Source organism: Copadichromis virginalis, linkage group LG11 (genome assembly GCF_057382275.1).
Source record: "Copadichromis virginalis isolate Kocher_CV1m ecotype Utaka linkage group LG11, C_Virginalis_male_GT1.1, whole genome shotgun sequence".
NCBI classification, from domain to species: Eukaryota; Metazoa; Chordata; class Actinopteri; order Cichliformes; family Cichlidae; genus Copadichromis; species Copadichromis virginalis.
The window spans coordinates 15,322,535-15,341,377 of NC_140628.1; the positions used below are offsets into that span (position 1 = coordinate 15,322,535).

At 39.5% G+C, this 18,843-nt stretch overlaps 2 protein-coding genes across 3 annotated transcripts in view; both read right to left on the reverse strand.

Moving 5' to 3' along the window:
- Positions 1-1,987: 1,987 nt before the first annotated feature.
- tmem147 (transmembrane protein 147) lies at positions 1,988-10,461 on the reverse strand. Its single transcript, XM_085473291.1, has 8 exons — positions 10,377-10,461; positions 9,606-9,708; positions 8,561-8,630; positions 8,403-8,468; positions 8,132-8,268; positions 7,066-7,150; positions 6,720-6,841; positions 1,988-2,802 (listed from the first exon to the last, which is right to left on the reverse strand). Exons 2-8 carry the CDS (start codon positions 9,680-9,682, stop codon positions 2,682-2,684), a joined length of 678 nt encoding a protein of 225 aa, XP_085329417.1. The 5' UTR covers positions 9,683-9,708; positions 10,377-10,461; the 3' UTR covers positions 1,988-2,681.
- Positions 10,462-12,450: 1,989 nt separating this feature from the next.
- Positions 12,451-18,843, reverse strand: part of LOC146698251 (steryl-sulfatase-like) — a 49,651-nt gene continuing 43,258 nt past the window's right edge. Inside the window, exons 12-13 of one of the 2 annotated variants that reach the window (XM_085473292.1) lie at positions 12,829-12,903; positions 12,451-12,743 (exon numbers count right to left, since the gene is read on the reverse strand). In XM_085473292.1, the coding sequence (XP_085329418.1) occupies positions 12,599-12,743; positions 12,829-12,903 (220 nt within the window). In that variant the 3' untranslated portion in view covers positions 12,451-12,598. The remainder of the gene's footprint in view (positions 12,744-12,828; positions 12,904-18,843) is intronic. The other variant, XM_085473294.1, reaches the window with a different exon arrangement.

The following is an 18,843-nucleotide window of genomic DNA, read 5'->3' on the forward strand; positions in this document are numbered from 1 at the left end:
AAAAACATATTTGTTAACTTTAAGAGTAAAGAGAGAAACTATCTGTATTTCTTAATTGTAAATGGCACCAAATTGTATTCAAACTGAGCCACACTTATGGAGCTCCACGATTCTTTTCCTGGTGTTTTGGTTGACATCTCTTGATTTTCCCATGTCACAGAAACAGGCTCTGTGTTTTGCCTTATATGCATCCACAGGTGTGCCACCAATTTACTCACATGGACTCTACTAACCTATCAGAAGCTTCTTCAGCTCAGAATGGAATCGTCTGGAGTTTCTTATTAATTAACAATAAACTTAGTGTACATGGACTCCTAAATTTGATCAAAGTGATAAAAAATAGACAGCTCTGTCTCTCTTTATTCTGACATTTAACTAATTCAAAAGATATTTCAATATTTATCTAAAACAAAAGTTTACTCTAAATTGATGTTGTACAGTAAAAATGTTTTATGTTTTCTCCCTAAAGTGTATGTAAATATCTGGTTACAAATGTGAATATCCTGCTGTGTACTGAAATCCCTCTTGTTTTGCATAGAAATATACTGAACAACTTACAAAGCATAATATATAAAATACTACCTGAGTTTTTTCTTTGAAAGAACCCTCTAATGTCCATTCTTATATTTCAGTACATAACTGAAACCGATTTAGTCGGGGAGGGTAAGAACTGAAAATATGGAATAAACACACGTAAGCTAAGACTCTCTAAAAAAAATAGCATTTGTTCGGCTTTTCATTTTGCCATTTGTTGATTCACTTGAACAGCAAGTAACGTAATATGGGTCAAGTGATCAGTTTGATATCAGTCTTTCGTGATGCACCGTCATATTTACATTATTTGTACGGTACTAATGATTTGCTTTGGTACCTGGTCAAACTTAAGCTCTCCTTAGTATGGCTGGCTCCGTTTCTCCAACAGCGCACTCGCAGGCAGCAGCTGCCCCGCCCTCTCGCTCAGTCGCTTAGTGCCTGAGCTCGGATCATACCAATATCAGGGGGGATTCACGCACAGTCGTAAATTCCCACAGTGTGCACTATGTGCTTCGAATATTGTGTGTACTTTTTCTTTTATACAGTTGTCAGCCAGGCATCTAACTATGAAAAAATTACATTCCAAAAGACCCTGGGTTGCTTCTGACAAAACAACCCAGGCTTAAGCCCAGTAAGCCACCCCCACGCTCCGCCCCTGAATGCACGGCGTTTCTGCGGGTACACCGGCTTCCGCGAGTGTGACATCACGCTCCAAAGCCCTATTTTGAGCGACGAAAAAATAAGATATAATTTTATTTTTATATTTCAAAATCACAATCTTCCAATTTAGAACTACAAGTTAAAAAAAAGAACTAAACACAAATAAAATACACTTCAGCTAAATACTTCTAATTTATTTTCCCAAACCACCCAGAGCCGCAAAATGAAGACTAAAGAGCCGCGGGTTGTCGACCTCTGGGCTAGACGTTGTATCTTAATCCATTGGAAATCTTCAAAGACACCTTCAGTTTCTTTTTGGTTTCGAGATGTTATGTCATTTCTTAAAATTGCAAAAGATAGGCCTAGCAGCAAAGGCCGAATATATCGTGTCTGGGGCTCCTTTGTCAACTATTGCAAGTCACTGAACGTTTTACCAGCTGATTAATATTTTCACCCCCCCCCCCCCCCCCCTTTTAATGAATTTTTTAAAACTGTATTTTTTTTAACGTGTGTGCGGGGAACAGCTTGTATTGTAACTGTGAACGAATAATGTATATTCCTCTTTCTCAATAAAACTATTTTTAAAAAAAAACAAACCCAAAAAGTGGTAACCACGGCACCCACCGTGCTGGTCATGAACAAATTCAATTAAAAAGATGAAAAACAGAAAATGAGAGTTACTCTAAAGTGATTTTTAACCCCAGATGATCGGTTAATGCCTGCAAAGCCCAAAGTGTGAATCTTTGAATACAAAAGAAACCAAGGAAACAATGCTTAGATTGTTTTCTTGAGATAGCTGCAACTGTGCTTTATTAAAAACAAATTAGGCTGATTGTTAAAGGACAGTTGAGAGAAAGAATACAAAGACATTTATTCATGTCAAAATCACAGAACCTGTCATTAATTTTACAACAAGGCATTTCTGATTTTTTATTTAGACCTCAAGTCTTTTCAATAATTAGAAAAAAAAAAGTCCTAGAATGCATGTTTTTACTACTTTTATACAAACAAAAAGACACATGTGGGCAAACAAACTACTGATGTCATTTATTTGTTATATATTAAACTTCTTACGTTGAGCATTAATGCTGGAAAACATTTAAAACTAAATATGCTGTTAACTAAGTCTTGATTCATTTGATATAAAAGTCACATTTCCATGAAACCAACACAGCTTAGGTAAGCCAATCGTATTACAGAAGCCTTCTGATGTCACCACCGCAGCTCTGCAGCTTCAACAGATGGACTGAAAGCACACACAGTTTTTAACAATGGGTTCATCACAATAAACTGGGAGCACTGGTAAGTGTTCCAGGCAGACCTGCCCAACTTCTGCTCAATATCAACTGTAGTTTTTCAGCCATCTTGAATGTTGTATGGTGACAGCAAGACTGATGTGGTGTCAGCTCCTGATTCAGGACAACCCCGGTCCTATCAGGACCAGAAAGACTGTCAAAGGCTTTGGCCCGGTGGGGGGTTAGGGTTATTTAGTTGGAGTGAACCAGAGTGACAAAGAGGAAAAGTGAGCACAGAGAGATGGCCCCAGTCAGCACGGCTTTCACCAGCAACACTGTCCAGCTGCCCAACAGGAAGACATGAACGAACAACCTGAAGACAAAACCAGGGAAAATGTGTGTAAGTTTCAAATTAAAAGAGCAAAACAACACTGCTCAAACACACAGAGGGATAATTAGTATATTCAAAACATTTATTCAAACTCTGACCCCATTTTCTACTCACTCCACTCACACCAACAGAACAAGAAACTTTTCTTTGCAAGAGTTTCTAAAGATGCCAAACTGTGAAGTCATTCATTGGAGAATTTAGCACTTATGGTGCACAACATGCAAGTTAGCAATTCTTCCAATTACCTGCAAATTATGTCCTTTATATATAAAAATATTAGGTCATATACTTGTCCAGTGTTGTACTGCCATCTTGTGCTTCACAAAGGCTTTCTCAATACTTGAAATGTGCAATTCACTTGTATTTTTATCTTTATTCCTATTTATTCTATTTATCCCCTTCGTCTATTTTATTTATATATGTCTCTGTATTTATATATATATATATATATGTGTGTGTGTGTGTGTGTGTGTGTGTGTGTGTGTGTATATATATATATATATATATATATATATATATATATATAAATATAATATTCTGTAACTGTAACTTTTGTCGGTGCTGTGCTTTTGGAAACCGAATTTCCCAGAGGAACCCACCCGAGGGATTATTAATAAAGTTTTATCTTAGCTTATCTTATCTTCTGCTGCCACATCTTTAAATAATTTCTCTTCATTTAAAGTGTATTTAAGTCCACAAATCCTGCAGTTGTACTGCAACAATTTTTCACTTATTTTAACCAGTAAAAATTATGGAAACAGATCATTTTGATTCCGGAACCATATTTCTATTAGTAATTATGTCTCCAATTTTAAAAAAAGAAAAAGAAAAGATATTTCTAAATATGTTTTACTTTGTTTTTTAATGGAAAACTTAGGAAGCTATGTATAAGTTTGAGAGTGTAGCTCCACTCCATGCTTTGTTTTCTCAAAAATGTCTCATTATTACCGTACTTTCTGGACAATAGAGCGCACCTGTATATAAGCCGCATCCGCTCTATTTTTAAAAAATTAAAAAAAAAAAAAAGATATACAAGCCGCACCCAGCTATATTTGCACTACAAGATTGTTCTGTACATGCAGTAAATATCTATTTTTTCATCATAGATATTTACTGCATGTACAGAACAATCTTGTAGTGCAAATGTACAAGTATGTACCTGAACAGATTCTTTCCGAACAATGCCTTTTAACACGGCAGCAACTTTGCTGATTAAAACGTAACAGAACCAAGAGAAAATAACCGCTATTTATTTACCTCCATTTTTCCTGTATTTGAAACCACATGTCACTTTAATCATCTTCGCTGAAACCCATGAAGTAGTCTTCTTCAGTGTCGGAGTTGAACAGGCTCAGAAGCGCTTCATCACATCTGTCTCCATCAGTCTCGCTCTCCGTGTCACTGTCATCCTCCGGTGAAGTTGGCTCTGAAGGTGCGCCACTCTCTTCGCGCAGCAGTCCAGCCTTTCGGAACCCATTGGTGATGGTGGATTCTTTCACAGCACTCCACGCTGTTAGGATCCACTGACAGACATCAGAAAAGGATGCTTTTCGCATGCGGCCAGTTTTTGTGAATGACTTTTCACCGCTTGTCATCCAAGTCTCCCACTCAACCCGTAGTGCAGCTTTAAATGCCCGATTTACACTGATGTCAAGTGGCTGCAAAAACTTTGTTGTACCTCCAGGAATCACAGCTGGAATGGAGTTTGTTTTCTTGATCGCTGCTTTCACAGAATCTGTGATGTGGGCCCTCATGCTATCCAAAACAAGCAGTGCTTTTTTCCAGTGAAAAAATCCTCCCGGGCGCTTCCCATAGCACTCCGTTAACCATTCCTTCATTAGACCTTCTATCATCCACCCTTTGGTGTTAACTTTGACCACTATGCCTTTCGGGAGTTGTTCTTTCGGCATAGTTATGCGCTTAAAAATCACCATTGGTGGAAGTTTTTGTCCGGATGCCGTGCATGCCAGAACGCAGGTGAAGTGCGTCCTCTCATGGCCTGTTGTTTTCAACAACACGGATGATGCACCTGTCTTGTTAACGGTCCTGGTCAGAGGCAGATCAAATGTTAAAGGTACTTCATCCATATTGATTATATCGTCTGGTCCGATGGAGTTTTCTTGTATCTTTTTTTCAACGAATTTGTGGAAGTTTTCAACTTTTTCCTGATAGTCAGGGGGGAGTTGCTGACAGAGAGTGGTCCGTGCCCTGACGGACAGGTTTTTACGTTTCATAAATCTGAAACACCATGACGGCCCACCTTTGAAATCTTTAATATTCATTTCGCGGGCGATTGTTTTGGCTTTCAGTCGGATCTGTACAGTGGATACACCTCGGCCACCTGCTCTCAGTGTGTTCACCCATTCCTCCAGGACATTTTCAAGTTCAGGCCACCTGCTTTTATGTCCTCTGAAAGCTTTTCTCGACTTTTGGCATTGCATGAGCTCTTCCCGCTGCCGCCTCCAACGTCTCACCATAGACTCATTGACGCTAAGCTTGCATGCAGCAGCGCGGTTTCCCTCCTGGATAGCAAGATCGATGGCCTTCAACTTAAAACTTGCATCATACGAACTTCTTCGTGTGGTTTCCATGATGAAGGGGCGAGGATTTGAAAATAATTACCAGTTGGTAATTTGTTGTGCGTGTTCTATCTGCTAAAGAAAAAGTAGTGTATTCTTCTTTGCATTGATTTTTCATCTATCTTGTTTTTTATTCTAATTCTGGTTAGAGTCCCCCTAGTGGTGGAAGAAAAATCCACAGAATAGCCGCACCTTTGTATAAGCCTCATGGCTCAAAACCTAGGGAAAAAGTAGCGGCTTATGGTCCAGAAAGTACGGTATATGAATCCCATGAACTCAACAGCAGATCAATCCCAAAAACTAATTTCAAACAATAAAGCAACAGTTTATCGAGTCAAAAATATTTTTTCCTAAAAGCTATTTCAGGTATTTTTTACAGACTTTTTATTTTATGATTTTACGAACATTATTTGTAATAATTTTTAAAATTGATAAATATTACAGGCTTTGTGCTGATGCCTTTCATGAATCCTACACCTCCTAGATTTATATTGTTGGAGCATCACTGGTGGACTAATGCACTCCCACCTAAGTTGGACGTTTGGCTTTGATGTAAAATCAGAGTTACAAATATAACTAGGGTTCTATGCATTCTGGATAACTGCTGCAGGCAATGTGAAACACCTGGACAGTCACTGCACCCAACTGCGTCTCCTGTCATTTTGTCACGACTCTGAGTAACAGAGTGCAGAGAGTTGTGATCTATGAAGCCTCTGGGAGAGAAAAAATGAGCTCCAACTGAAGGATCGAGGCTACTGGCACAGGTGGTAAGCACTGCAGCTAGCTAATGGTAACAACATACACAGTATGCGCTTAAAGGTGAAACAATGAAAAGGAGACGACTGCTGGCTGCTGCTCTTCCCCTGCACCCAGGTTGCACATGTAACTTTGTAGTACCTGCATGCACAGAGGTACCACAACAGAAACAGTCTGTTGGTACCTCTGTGCATGCACATGATGGACATCCAGGTACCCCAGACAATCTCTGTTGCATTAAATGAAGTACCGAAGCAAAAAATTTGCATCAGGGATTTTTTTGTATTCGAGTTATTCAAGTTACTCAAATTGTTGCAAGTGTGATCTGATATCCTTCTGTCGGTGCTGTTCCTACATCTTCATAACAATGTTAGTCCAGGATACAACATATTACTGTACATACAGTAATATGCTTGCTACACCCACACAGGGCAGATAAATGTTAAATATATTATTGTAGGTAAAAAATGACTTTAATGTGGTAAAAATACAATAATTCTTATATTGTGTAAGCCTATATAATATAAGAATGGTAACATGAAATATGAAACATCCAAGACTTACTCCATTAAGAAGGCCTTATAGACACAGAGAGCCAGCAGCACAGTCACAGGCAGCCTGAAGCTCTTTGGAAGGTCGTATCGTGTAAACATCCATACCACTGATGCCGTAGCAATGTAATGTACCTTAATAATGTACCAGAATAAAATCACTCATATTACAACAATGACGATAATGCCAATTATAACAGAGAAAAGAAACGCAGGAATGAAGTCGTTTAAACTTCAAATTTCTCTGAACATGCAAAGACCAAATTGTTTCTACTGTGATGTTTCTGTAAAACCGCTACAAACAAGATGAGTCACTAGTGTGAAAATATTAAAAAGGGAGAAGAGCAGCAGTCACTCACCAAACTAATGTTTGAGTCAAAGCTCATCTGGATGTATTTCCAATCAAACTCAATCCCTCTGGCTCCGACCCACAGGGGAAGACACCTGAAAAGCAGGATAGTGAGTTATGGGACCTGTTTTTCATGTTTCACTCGGTGATTATATAATATGATTTTACATATATACAGTTCTTAATAAACTTAAATAGGCCACCTGTCATAAAGACAAAAGTAAATATTTTAGAAGTCTGTGAGAAACTTAAAATTGAAAATTATCGATAAGAGAAGAAACAGGTATGTTTGTTCCGCTTTTAATAGGAACAGTTGTCTTGGATATTTTTCTTTTACTTTGTAGTGAGGGAAAAGTAACAGGAAACTAATAATCAAAAAGCATGCTGCAGTAAGATATTCATTAACTGTTGCAACTTCTGTGTCCATCATGTTAATTAAGTTATCATTTACATGTTTTCTTATGTACTCCGTTAATATTCCAGGTAAATAACATTTATTTATAAAGAGCCTTTCACAGACATGTGGCCACAAAGTAAAATTTAAAAATGAAATACTATAAAAAAAAACAATATAAAACAGGTTACGGATTTAAGTAATATTTAAAGTTATCAGCTTTAAATATTACTTAAATGTTATGTAGGATTTTTTTTTTTACTGTTGTCTGACTTAAAAACAAGGCAGCAGAAATGGCTGGTGTCATGGTGAAATGGTGTCATATACTGTGGGCAGTGAATGCATTTCATATCATTTATTTAAGTGACATCTTTCTAAAAGAAATGAGCAGGCAAAGGGATTTTAATGACTGAGCTATTTTCCTTCCCCTTAAATCCTCCCGTTATCACTGGCTCGATTAAAACCAGTTCCTCTCACAAGAACGGCACAGCCATGGTTAAGCAACACGGTTTCAGGTCCTCACGTAATGCTGCTTATGCTACAGAAAACGTCTCCTGAGCTTGTTTGAGCTTATGCAAACTTCACTGTGACAGCACTTTAATCGTGTGATCGTACATGCAGAATGAGCCCCTGTTGTGTAGATGTGTAGCACATTTTGATAAAATGAGACGTTAGTGCTAACCTCGACATCACGAGCTCTGCTGTTGCCCAGCCCATGGCAGCCACCATGATCTTGTATTCTCCTTTGCCAGCGTTGCGAGACATAACGAGATGGAGGCCTAAAAGGTCTGCCAGGTCCACTGTGGCTTTCATGAATTCCTGAAACGCAAACAAGAACATTACAGCCTAATGCTAAAGCTGGTATTCTGTATGCTTTCCTTTCTCTAATGATATACACATGACAAGAACGATTATCTTCCTTTTTGGTGTTGTTACTGTCATTAAACACTCACCCCTACAAAGTCATACGCTCCTACTCCTCCCTCCCACGTGGGAAAAAATGTGGCTAGAAACAGCATCTGAAACCCAAACTTACTTATGTTAACTTTGTGCTTTTTTTCCTGCCTCAAAAAAATATGATCCATTTTCATAACCACAAAAAATGTCTCACCTTACAAAGTTGGACAAACAGGTACGTTGCTCCAGCTTGGACACATCTCCAGAAGGCATTGTACTCCGAGCTAAACAGAGAACATTTGTTCAAGAGGGTCAAACATAAGGCCCGGGGCCAGAATAGCCCCAGCAAAAAACTCCAATTGAGCCCACTGAACAGCTTAGATTATGAACTTATTATTATGCATTTTCATACATTTAACAGCTTTCCATATCAATAAAAAACCAGCTTACCATTCATACTATACAAAAGTAATTTGTATAGTATGAATGGTATTATACAGCTCACTTGCATCTTAAGTGGGTTGGACCAGTGAAACCTCCCTTTGTGCATTTAACCTCTTAAATAGCTTAATATTTCTTTTAAAGTGCTTAAATTAAGGAATAAATGCATAATTGTACAGAAAATGTAATAGTAGCTCATAGCCTAGAATACCCTGTAATTCTAAAAGACAAAGTTTTTGTTCATTTACGCTATATAAGAACCAGTCCATTTACATTTACTGTGTCAACTTGCATCTGGCCCTCGCACCATATGTTTGACACCCCGAAATTAATTGACAAACAATTAATAGACAAAGGTTTCTGTTTTTCCACCATCTATTATATTATGTTTAAAAAACCAAACAAACAATGAGGCCACAGTTTTAAAAATAAAAAACTTCTGTAAATTAATGAAACTTATATTTTTTATAATTAGTCTTGGCAATCAACTAATAGAAATTATTCTGTAATTTTACATATTCATTATGTACTTTCACTGGTCCAGCCTGCTTAAAATCAACATTACATTATGCCTTTAATGAACGTACTATGCACACTATGCAGGTCTAAGAGGATTATGTGGACCCTCTCCAAAAGCTCGAACATTTCTAAGAAGATTATTAGCAGACACTTCCCAGTCTGGCAACATATGTTACCACAAAGAAGAAGAAGAATGTGAAAGAAGGGTCTATGTGAGCCCATGTATGAGTGTGTTACTTGTAACTGCATTTAAATATTATACCGTCAAGCATTACTGACTGATTCACACAGACACTTACAGGCCGCTGCACTTGTAGGTTATAAAGTACGGAAAATAGGCCAGAGCAAAGCAGTTCCCAAAGTGAAAAAGTGTCATGATGTCTCGTCACAAAATGCAGCTTCCTGCAGAGAGAGAAAGAGAGAGAATGATCAAAGACTGGGGGAAACAATTGCATTAGTTTAAGTCAGTAAAACCACTTACTGTGTTAGAAAACAAGAGAAAACATCTCTTTAATTATATATGATACTATAGTGATTTAAAACACAGAAAAGCTGCTCACTCCCGCAGCAGACAAAAAGTTCGAAATAGCTCACTTACGGGTTTGAATTACTATCAGTTACAGTTTAATAATATCTGCTGTATTTACCGTCACTGGGTTTTTGGTTCATTCAGCACCATTTAAACCTTAGCCAGCGTTTACTTCTTTACTGTAAAAGTATTTTAATATCAACTCCTCACTGATGACACTGCACTGATCGCGGGAATTTAAAATGTTAAAAATTCAAAGACAGTCTGCCGTCTCTGAGTGAGTCGTTTAGCTTGTGTATTTTATATGAATATTAGCAGAGCTACAGAGTAGTGTAGGGTCCTAAAGGAAATGAATAACCAGTGCATTAGCTGGCTAAGCTACATCCCGCACACCCTGTGCGGACACACCGCGACATCCAGGTAACAAACCCTCCGGCACCTTCTTTTCCTATGTTGTGATTACGAATCTCATTTCTTTCCTTGTTTTGACGTATCAAGACTTTTTAAAGAGAAAAGGAGAACGTTACTGCGTTTTAAATACCTGACAAGCGACACACCATGTATCCAGCAGCTCTCTAGCTGAATGACAAACGGAAGTAAGCTTAGCTCCACCTCGGAATGCATCCGACAATGCTCTACTTACTGTAGGAACCTAACAATTGGTTCCGGGGGCCTTTAGCGCAAAACTATGGACTGTATGTATAAATAATCTGTGGCCCTGCTTCCTTTCTTAACCCATCTCCCTCGTGAATGATTGATTTTAATATAAGTAAATAAATCTACTTTGTTTCATTTATTGCATAAAAGGGCGTCAAAAGGCAATCCTAGCTTTGTAAGGCTCACATTTAGAAACTGCTTACGATAAAGACAACTGAACAATTCATTGGAGCCATGTTTTATTTGCAGTAACGGACACAAAGCATCAGATTTCCTAATTTACAGTGTAATGGTTCAAAACATGAAGGCCAAAAAAATCGTAAGTGTTAAGAAATCTTAAAAAAATCATAATATAATAAATGCAAATAATAATATAATAAATCAATAATGATAATGTATAGATGATGATGGAGTTTATTCCTCAGTAACATACCACTTGGCACATTTTCTTTTTAGCAAAATCACTAATTAGATCTTTAAAACTAAATTATCTGGCCTATTGGATTTCAGTGGTGAGAAGTGCAAGCCCTATCTTGGGACATTGCCAACCTCGGGTAGTTTTTCACCAGTTATAACTTAATGAAACTTATAATAATGGTTAATAATGTAATTACATTTTTTATTGATTATTATGAAAGCTTAAATGATTGTCCAAACTTTTAGATATAGTTCATATTCATGAAACTGTAATTCTAAAGTAGAGTCAACCTAAAAACAGAATGTTAAATTGCATTAGATTAAATTTTTCTAAATGTTATATGATATATTTTAACCTGTAGCTGCTCTGCTCTGCTTTTCTCTCCACACAGCAGACTTCCCTGACATTTCTTCCCTCCCTTTCTTTTTCTTTTCTGGTGCGATTTTGCTTTAATGGAGGCTCGCAAAGACCCTTCCCACCACTAGAGCCCAGGTGGTCAGTTATACTTCTCTTAATATGTTATTTAATTGCTTAAAACATCAAAATGATGCAATCTGTCTTCAGCAAACAAGAAATATTTCGGTATAGACTGAGTATTTTAAAAAAAACTAAATAATATTCTTACGTTTTGAGAGCTAGAGTTGTTTGAGATGGTTGTTGAATTGAAATATTTTACAATAACCTTAACAGAGCCAACATTATAGGAGCCTGTATCACTGTAGCAGCAGTAAGTCATGATTTCATGTTAATGAAAAATTAATTATAAATGAAAAGCAAGGCAAACCAAAACAATTTATATGCTGGATGCAGAGGTTTAAACACAACAAGTGAAACATCACCTGCACTTTTCATTTCAAAGTATCTACAACCTCAGAGTACACCATTGTTTTCAGAGATTGTTACAGTTATATTGCATAAAATGAAAGGATTAATAATATTAGAATCAAACTTAGAGGTGTACAATAATTAAATATATGCTAAAGAACTGATAGAACAAGCATTATTGTAGCATTTGATGTTAAGCTGCCAGTTTCATTCACTGAGGGGTTACTTGAATGCAGACAAAGTTTCTTCTGTCTGCGCAGTCCCTGATCATCCACGTGCTGTTTGTCCCACAGTGTTCCCAGTTGGACGGACAGTCCGGCAGCATATCTTTGGGACCTGGTTTGTCTCCAAAACCATTTTCCTCCCAGGAAGCGCAAGCCAATCCAAACCTGAGAAATACAGGACAAAACTGGGAGAGTCACTCCTGGCTGTGGAAGTGTTGGTAGTTTTCTGAGAAAGCTGAAAAATGCAAATAAACTGGCAAATCAATCAATTACTGACAAAAAGATTTATATTTGCAAATTAAGCCAGACACAAATGCTGATTACTAAGGCTTTAGTGAAGCTTTTTCTGAAATGAATATTGATCCTTTTTTTAAAAAAAATAAAATAAAATAAAATATATATATATATTTTTACACGCACTTCTTTTCTAGAGTATACATTCTCAACACATTGGACATGAAAGGACATCTCCACAGCACAGGTCTTGCCTCCCACTCGATACAGTCCAATCCAGCCCCGTTTGTCAACATCACCTGAGTTTACCTGGGTGACAGTGGCTAGGTAACCATAGTTTTCCATACAGTACTTTACAGCGTCATACCAACTGAGCATAACAGTGTGATACTGGATTACATCACCTCAGGAACAGTAGACATTATTGATACTTGAACATTGTGCACTGTACCACATGAGGTCATCTCCTACAACTGCACAGTAGTCCTGCTGTGCAGAGGCCCATTTGCTGGTATGTGAGAGGTCATCACCTGAGACACCTTCACCTGTTCTGAAATCAACACAACAATCATCTCAAAATCAGCATAAACAGACATGGATATTGACATAAAGGTCATTTCAAAATTGACACTCACCTTAGATTTATAGACTTCCAGAATGAGTCATCTTCAGGATCTCTGAGCAGACCAATCCAAGTGTTTGGGATATTCCTTTGGACCAAAAATGGTATAATAACTTTCATATTTATCATCTCCAAAGTAGCCAAGTCAACATAATGTGTCTGGCAGAATAGTCTTGCTTGTGTCCAGTTCTTTTTCCCAATAAAAATGTGTGTGTCACGTTCAATGTTTCCTTTTAAGCCACAGGCAGCAATGAGTACGAGGCAAAGTGCCAGTTCAAAGTTGCTTTTCCCCATATCTGCTCCTGTTTGGACAACAAGCCACACAGATCAGTTTTCAGAGATTGTATTTGCTGTCAGTCAGTTTATGATGTGATCCGTGGCTGCTGAACAGCAATCACCCTGCTTTTATAGCAACCAGCTATGTGATCAGTGCCACCTACACACACCTCAACATCCAGCTTACCAATAGGAACTCTGCACAATTTCAAATACATTTCAAATGGCCCTGTTGTTGTACTCTCCTGTTGTCACCTTTGACTTTGTTCTTAAAGATGCTTTCCTTTACAACTCAAATTCTACTGTGACACTATATGTTTTTAGTTATTTGATTAATGCTAGTTTTATTGATGTTTGTACCAATCTTGCAGGTATTCTAGTGTGATCATTGCATACCAGTGAAGCGGTCTGCATTTGCATGAGTTTTCTGAGGTTTCTCCTGTTTCCCTCACAGTACACAGACAGAAAGGTTAAGTTGATTGAAGGGTCTAAATTAGGGGTTATATGTAGAAGTGAGAGTATTTTTTTCTGTCTGTCTCTCTGTGATCAGTGATATTTATTCTTTTCTGCCCCCATATTCTACTACCTAATGAATTACCATTTCCCATCCCCAAGAAAGACTGAACTGGCATAGACAGCCTCAATGACTACAGGCCTATAGCCCTCATGTCTGTAATCATGAAGTGTTTCGAGCACATAGTGTCTCTGCACATCAGAGACTGTCTACCCCCCGTCCCTCGACCCCCACCAGTTTGCGTACAGACCAAATCGATCCACAGAGAATGCCACCACCATCACCCCTCACAGAGAGTTGAGCTATCTGGAGAGCAGGAAGAGCTACATGAGGATGCTTATTATGGATTACAGCTCAGCGTTCAACACCATAATACCAGAAATCCTCACAGCCAAATTGGACCACCTTCAGATCCTCCGTGATCCTCCTGGATCAAAGTTTTTCTTGCAAACCGGTCTAAATCAGTCTAACTCGGCCCCACCTCTCCCCCCACTGTCACTCAGCACCGGATCCCCTCAGGGCTGCGTTCTCAGCCCCCTGCTGTATGCCCTGTACACATATGACTGTACACCAACCCATCCAACCAACGTCTTTATCAAGTATGCCTATGACACCACTATGATTGGACTCTTCTCTGTTGAGATGAGACAGCGGACAGGGTGGAGAGAACTTGTCCCGCTTGTGCTCATAACCGGAAGCTGAACGTCCTTAAAAGAACTCATAATGGACTTCATGAGGCACAGACAGGTCCGCTCCACTCTCATTAGAGAGAGAGCATGCTCTCCTACTGCCTGGGTGTTTGGTACACAGTGGGCACTATTGAGAACAGGAAGGCTGCTCAACGGGTAATTAATACCGCCCCAAAAATCATTGGCTGCCCTCGGCCACCCCTGGAGGCCATCGCCAGATCCTCCTGTCTCAGAAAAACCAGGACCATCAAAGGTGAGCCCCTTGCACCTGACCCACCACCTGTTTGTGTCTCTGAGGCACCGACCCACATCTCCAGACAAACTAACAGCTTCTTCCCCTGGGCCATTCAAACCTTAAACAAACGCTATGCCCCCACATTCACACTATGATGAGTGAATGTGGCCTAATCTCATTTGTTTCTAATGTAAGTAAATGGAAATCATGAGAAAAAAGTTAAATAAACACACAAAGTACAACCAGTGGAGTAAAAGGCTCTGTTCCTCTGTGTCTTAAAGTTTTAAAGAGAGAAAGGAGAAAGTAAAAGAGCAAAGCTATAGACCCACAGCCTCATGGGTTCCAAGATTTAGCAAAACTGTTCAGATGTAACTAAGTGAAAAAGACTTTTACTTTATTTTTCAAAAAGTTTAAAAATTGATCTATTAAGATAAAATAGTTGCTTTTGTGCGGCCCCTTTTTTCTGAAATATTCAACAGACTCACGACAAAGACGACTGGCAAACATGTGCAGGGAAAATCCACCAATGATCATCATGAATTCAGTTCAAGTCAGTTTATGTAGCTGATTTATGACGTGCAGAAGTCCACCCAGGGATGTGCATCATGAACAGTCCTGAATAGTACAGAACCTGAATGTTGTATCGTCAGTTAAACATTATTAGTAACAGATCTGTGAAGATCTGCTGCAAACACAGAGGTCATCCTACTGTCTGCTGTAATCAGTCAACTTTTATTCTTACCTTTAACAACAAAGTCTTCAACACTAATGTCAACAGACAAACATGACCTGAGTCACCAGGACAGGCTTGAGTTTGTGTTTGAGTTCTTACTGAAACGATTCAGGATTGTTTTGCATTTTAAACTTGTAACATCTAAATTTGATTTCGACACACACACACACACACACACACACATATCTCACTTGTGCGTATTGTGTTATTATGTAAGCTCACCTGCTGCTTGTGGTAATAAGGCTCATTTAAAGCTTGCGCCTGCGGCAAAGAAACCCCGGCTTATGTTTTTCTCCCTAATGTTGAGTCTCGTAATGAACTACAGTAGGGGACTGCTGTGTGGACGGAGGCCAGCTGAAGGAGCTCATTTGTTAGTGTAATCATTCAGCTGTTGACTTCAGTGTATGGGACTGAAAAGCTGTTGTTCACACCTGCAATGTGTTATTTGTGTGATAAGCCGTTCAGATCCACTGGAAAGCAGAGAATGCTTTTCAGCTCCTGGAAGTTTTTCATCTGCGAGCTGCACTGTCCTCTGGTCCTAAACGAATGCAGTGGAAACTGATTCTACAAAGGCCCAAAGAGGATGGAGGTCTAGTATTTATGCAATCCAGGAACATCCGTGCCCTTTGTGCTGTTCTGTCCACAGTTATTTGGGGAAATGGGATTCTGGGCTGTAACCACAATACTGCAGTAGAAGCTCCCACTGTGCCCCGGGGCTGCTGGGAGATCCATTCGGCAGATATGATTGGTACCTTTGCACAGACTAATAAACAACTCCACAAGCTGCAAAGATTTCTTTGTTACCCTCGCCTGCACGCTGAAGAAATAAGCAAAACATAACGGCTATTTCCTGATTGTTTTCTACACTGTACTATCTGAGCATGAAGGAGCGTGACATGTATTAAAGTATATGGCCTAAACTGAGGGCGAATCAGGACGCGTGATATCCCACCCTGTGTTCTCAACAGACAGTCTGTTATCACGAGCTCTGATGTGACTTACGGTCTGCAGTCCTCATCATAGTCAGCCTGTCCACGTTCCCTCAAAGCAAAGAGCTCACGTCACTGCTGAAACACACCAGGCTACAGGTCTGTTAGTGATGCTGAGGGTTGATTTTATTTTATTTTTTGCAGGCACATTCAGACAGTGTATCCAACTACAACAGGGCTGTCGAACTCCAGGCCTCGAGGGCCGGTGTCCTGCAGGTTTTAGGTGTCACCCTGGGTCAGCACACCTTGACCAAATGATTAGTTCATTACCAGGCCTCTGGAGAACTTCAGGACATGATGAGGAGGTCATTTAACCATTTGAATCAGCTGTGTTGGATCAAGGACACGTCTAAAACCTGCAGGGCACCGGCCCTCGAGGCCTGGAGTGTGGCCAGGGGTGTCACACTCCAGGCCTCGAGGGCCGGGTACTTCAGACCCAGCAACACACTCAGACAATAACTAGAACTGAAGAAGCTTCTCGGATGAGAGGTGAAACGTCTTCAAGCAACTCAAAGAAGTCCAGACGCTTTTCTTTCCACGCTGTGGGCAGGTTTTATGCCTGAAACACACTGAACACATTTACAGGTCACATGCCCCGATGCTCAGCCCCAGACTAAGCTTTCATTGGTTGTTTGTTCACACGCTCACATTCTGTGCAGTTTAGGCTGATTTCTTTGGATATTGATGAGTTCAAATTAACTTTTTTCCTCAGCTCTGAGGAATGAATAGATACTGCTGTTCTCTGATCTCTCACTCCACTACCACCAGTGCCAGATATGATCACAGAGGTCCTGCGACTGTCATCAGCCACAGACGCACTGTTCATGGAGCTTTTCAGAGAAGTCAGGCTTGAACCTGTTACGGTGCTGCACAAAATGATATTTTTCAGCCGTACATCTAAATGTGGTTCCAATAAGTTTATTTGAATTTCGAGCTCCAGTGACTGAACCTGAACTGGAACACACACACACACAGTAACTGATGGTTAAAAAGACGCTAGGGCAGGTCCTGACTTAAACACAGGGTGGTGGGGTGTGGAAAAGGGCTCAGGTAAGACTGGCTGCAGGGGCCCGGGAGCCCCGCCCCTCCCTGAGCATAGTTCTGCTGCAGGTTACTTCCTGTTAAAAGGGTGTTTTTCCTTCCCACTATTGTAGAGTGCTTGCTCACAAGACATTTATAGTTTTCACTGTAATTATAAAGCACCACTGACACCATCAGTGAACTGGTGCTATAGATGGGTCTTCTCTGGGAAAATAACCCAAACGGCAGCAACATGGCTCTCTTCCTGGTGCTGCTGAAGGTTGTCACTGTCCCCCTGGCTGAGGTCAGCGTTATCTTGGATTCCAAAAGGTTTCATGCCATCCCACAGAGGTCGATTATCTTGTTAACAATTTCACTTCTTTACTACATACGAATCTGCTCCTCTGAAAAAGAAATTCTCACATCAGAGGTATAACTTTCAAACACTCACCTGAAAGCAGATGACTCGTAAGCTGGAGAGTCACAAATTTAGAGGATCATCATTTAGCCTGGAGAAATAGTTTGCTGCTTTATAAGAAAGCCCTCCGCAAAGCCAGAACATCTTACTATTCATCACTGATTGAAGAAAATAAGAACAACCACAGGTTTCTCTTCAGCACTGTAGCCAGGCTGACAAATAGTCAGAGCTCTGTTGAGCCAACCATCCCTTTAACGTTAACTAGTAATGACTTCATGAACTTCTTCACAAATAACATTTTAATCATTAGAGGAAAAATGACCAGTAATCATCCCGCAGATGTAATATTATCTACAGCTACTCTTAGTACCATTGATGTTAAGTTACTCTTTTTCTCCAGTTGATCTTTCTGAGTTAACTTCAATAATTACTTCCTCCAAACCATCAACGTGTCTTTTAGACCCCATTCCTACAAAACTGCTCAAAGAAGTCCTGCCATTAATTAATGCTTCGATCTTAAATATGATCAACCTATCTCTAATAATCAGCTATGTACCACAGGCCTTCAAGCTGGCTGTAGTTAAACCTTTACTCAAAAAGCATCTCTAGACCCAGCAGTCTTAGCTAATTATAGGCCAATCTCCAACCTTCCTTTCATATCAAACATCCTTGAAAGAGTAGTTGTCAAACAGCTAACAGATCATCTGCAGAGGAATGGTTTATTTGAAGAGTTTCAGTCAGGTTTCAGAGCTCAGCACAGCACAGAAACAGCTTTAGTGAAGGTTACAAATGATCTTCTTATGGCCTCTGACAGTGGACTCATCTCTGTGCTTGTCCTGCTAGACCTTAGTGCAGCATTCGATACTGTCGACCATAATATCCTATTAGAGCGATTAGAACATGCTGTAGGTATTACAGGTACTGCACTGCAGTGGTTTGTATCATATCTATCTAATAGACTCCAGTTTGTTCATGTAAATGGAGAGTCCTCTTCACTAGGGGTGCAACGATATTCGTATCGATATTGAACCGTTCGATACAGTGCTTTCGGTTCGGTACGCATATGTATCGAACAATACAACATTTGTAATTTATTTTATCAATTTTCCTTCTGACGATGCTGTCTGTGTTGAGCGCTCAGTGAATCTGTGTTC

Excerpts from the sequence above, each read along its gene's own strand:
- tmem147 (XM_085473291.1), bottom strand. The coding sequence starts at position 9,682 with ATGACACTTTTTCACTTTGGGAACTGCTTTGCTCTGGCCTATTTTCCG. Across the intron at positions 8,631-9,605 it reads ACCTACAAGTGCAGCGGCCT|CTCGGAGTACAATGCCTTCT; the intron begins GTAAGTGTCTGT and ends TTCTCTGTTTAG. Across the intron at positions 8,469-8,560 it reads TGTTTGTCCAACTTTGTAAG|ATGCTGTTTCTAGCCACATT; the intron begins GTGAGACATTTT and ends TTTGGGTTTCAG.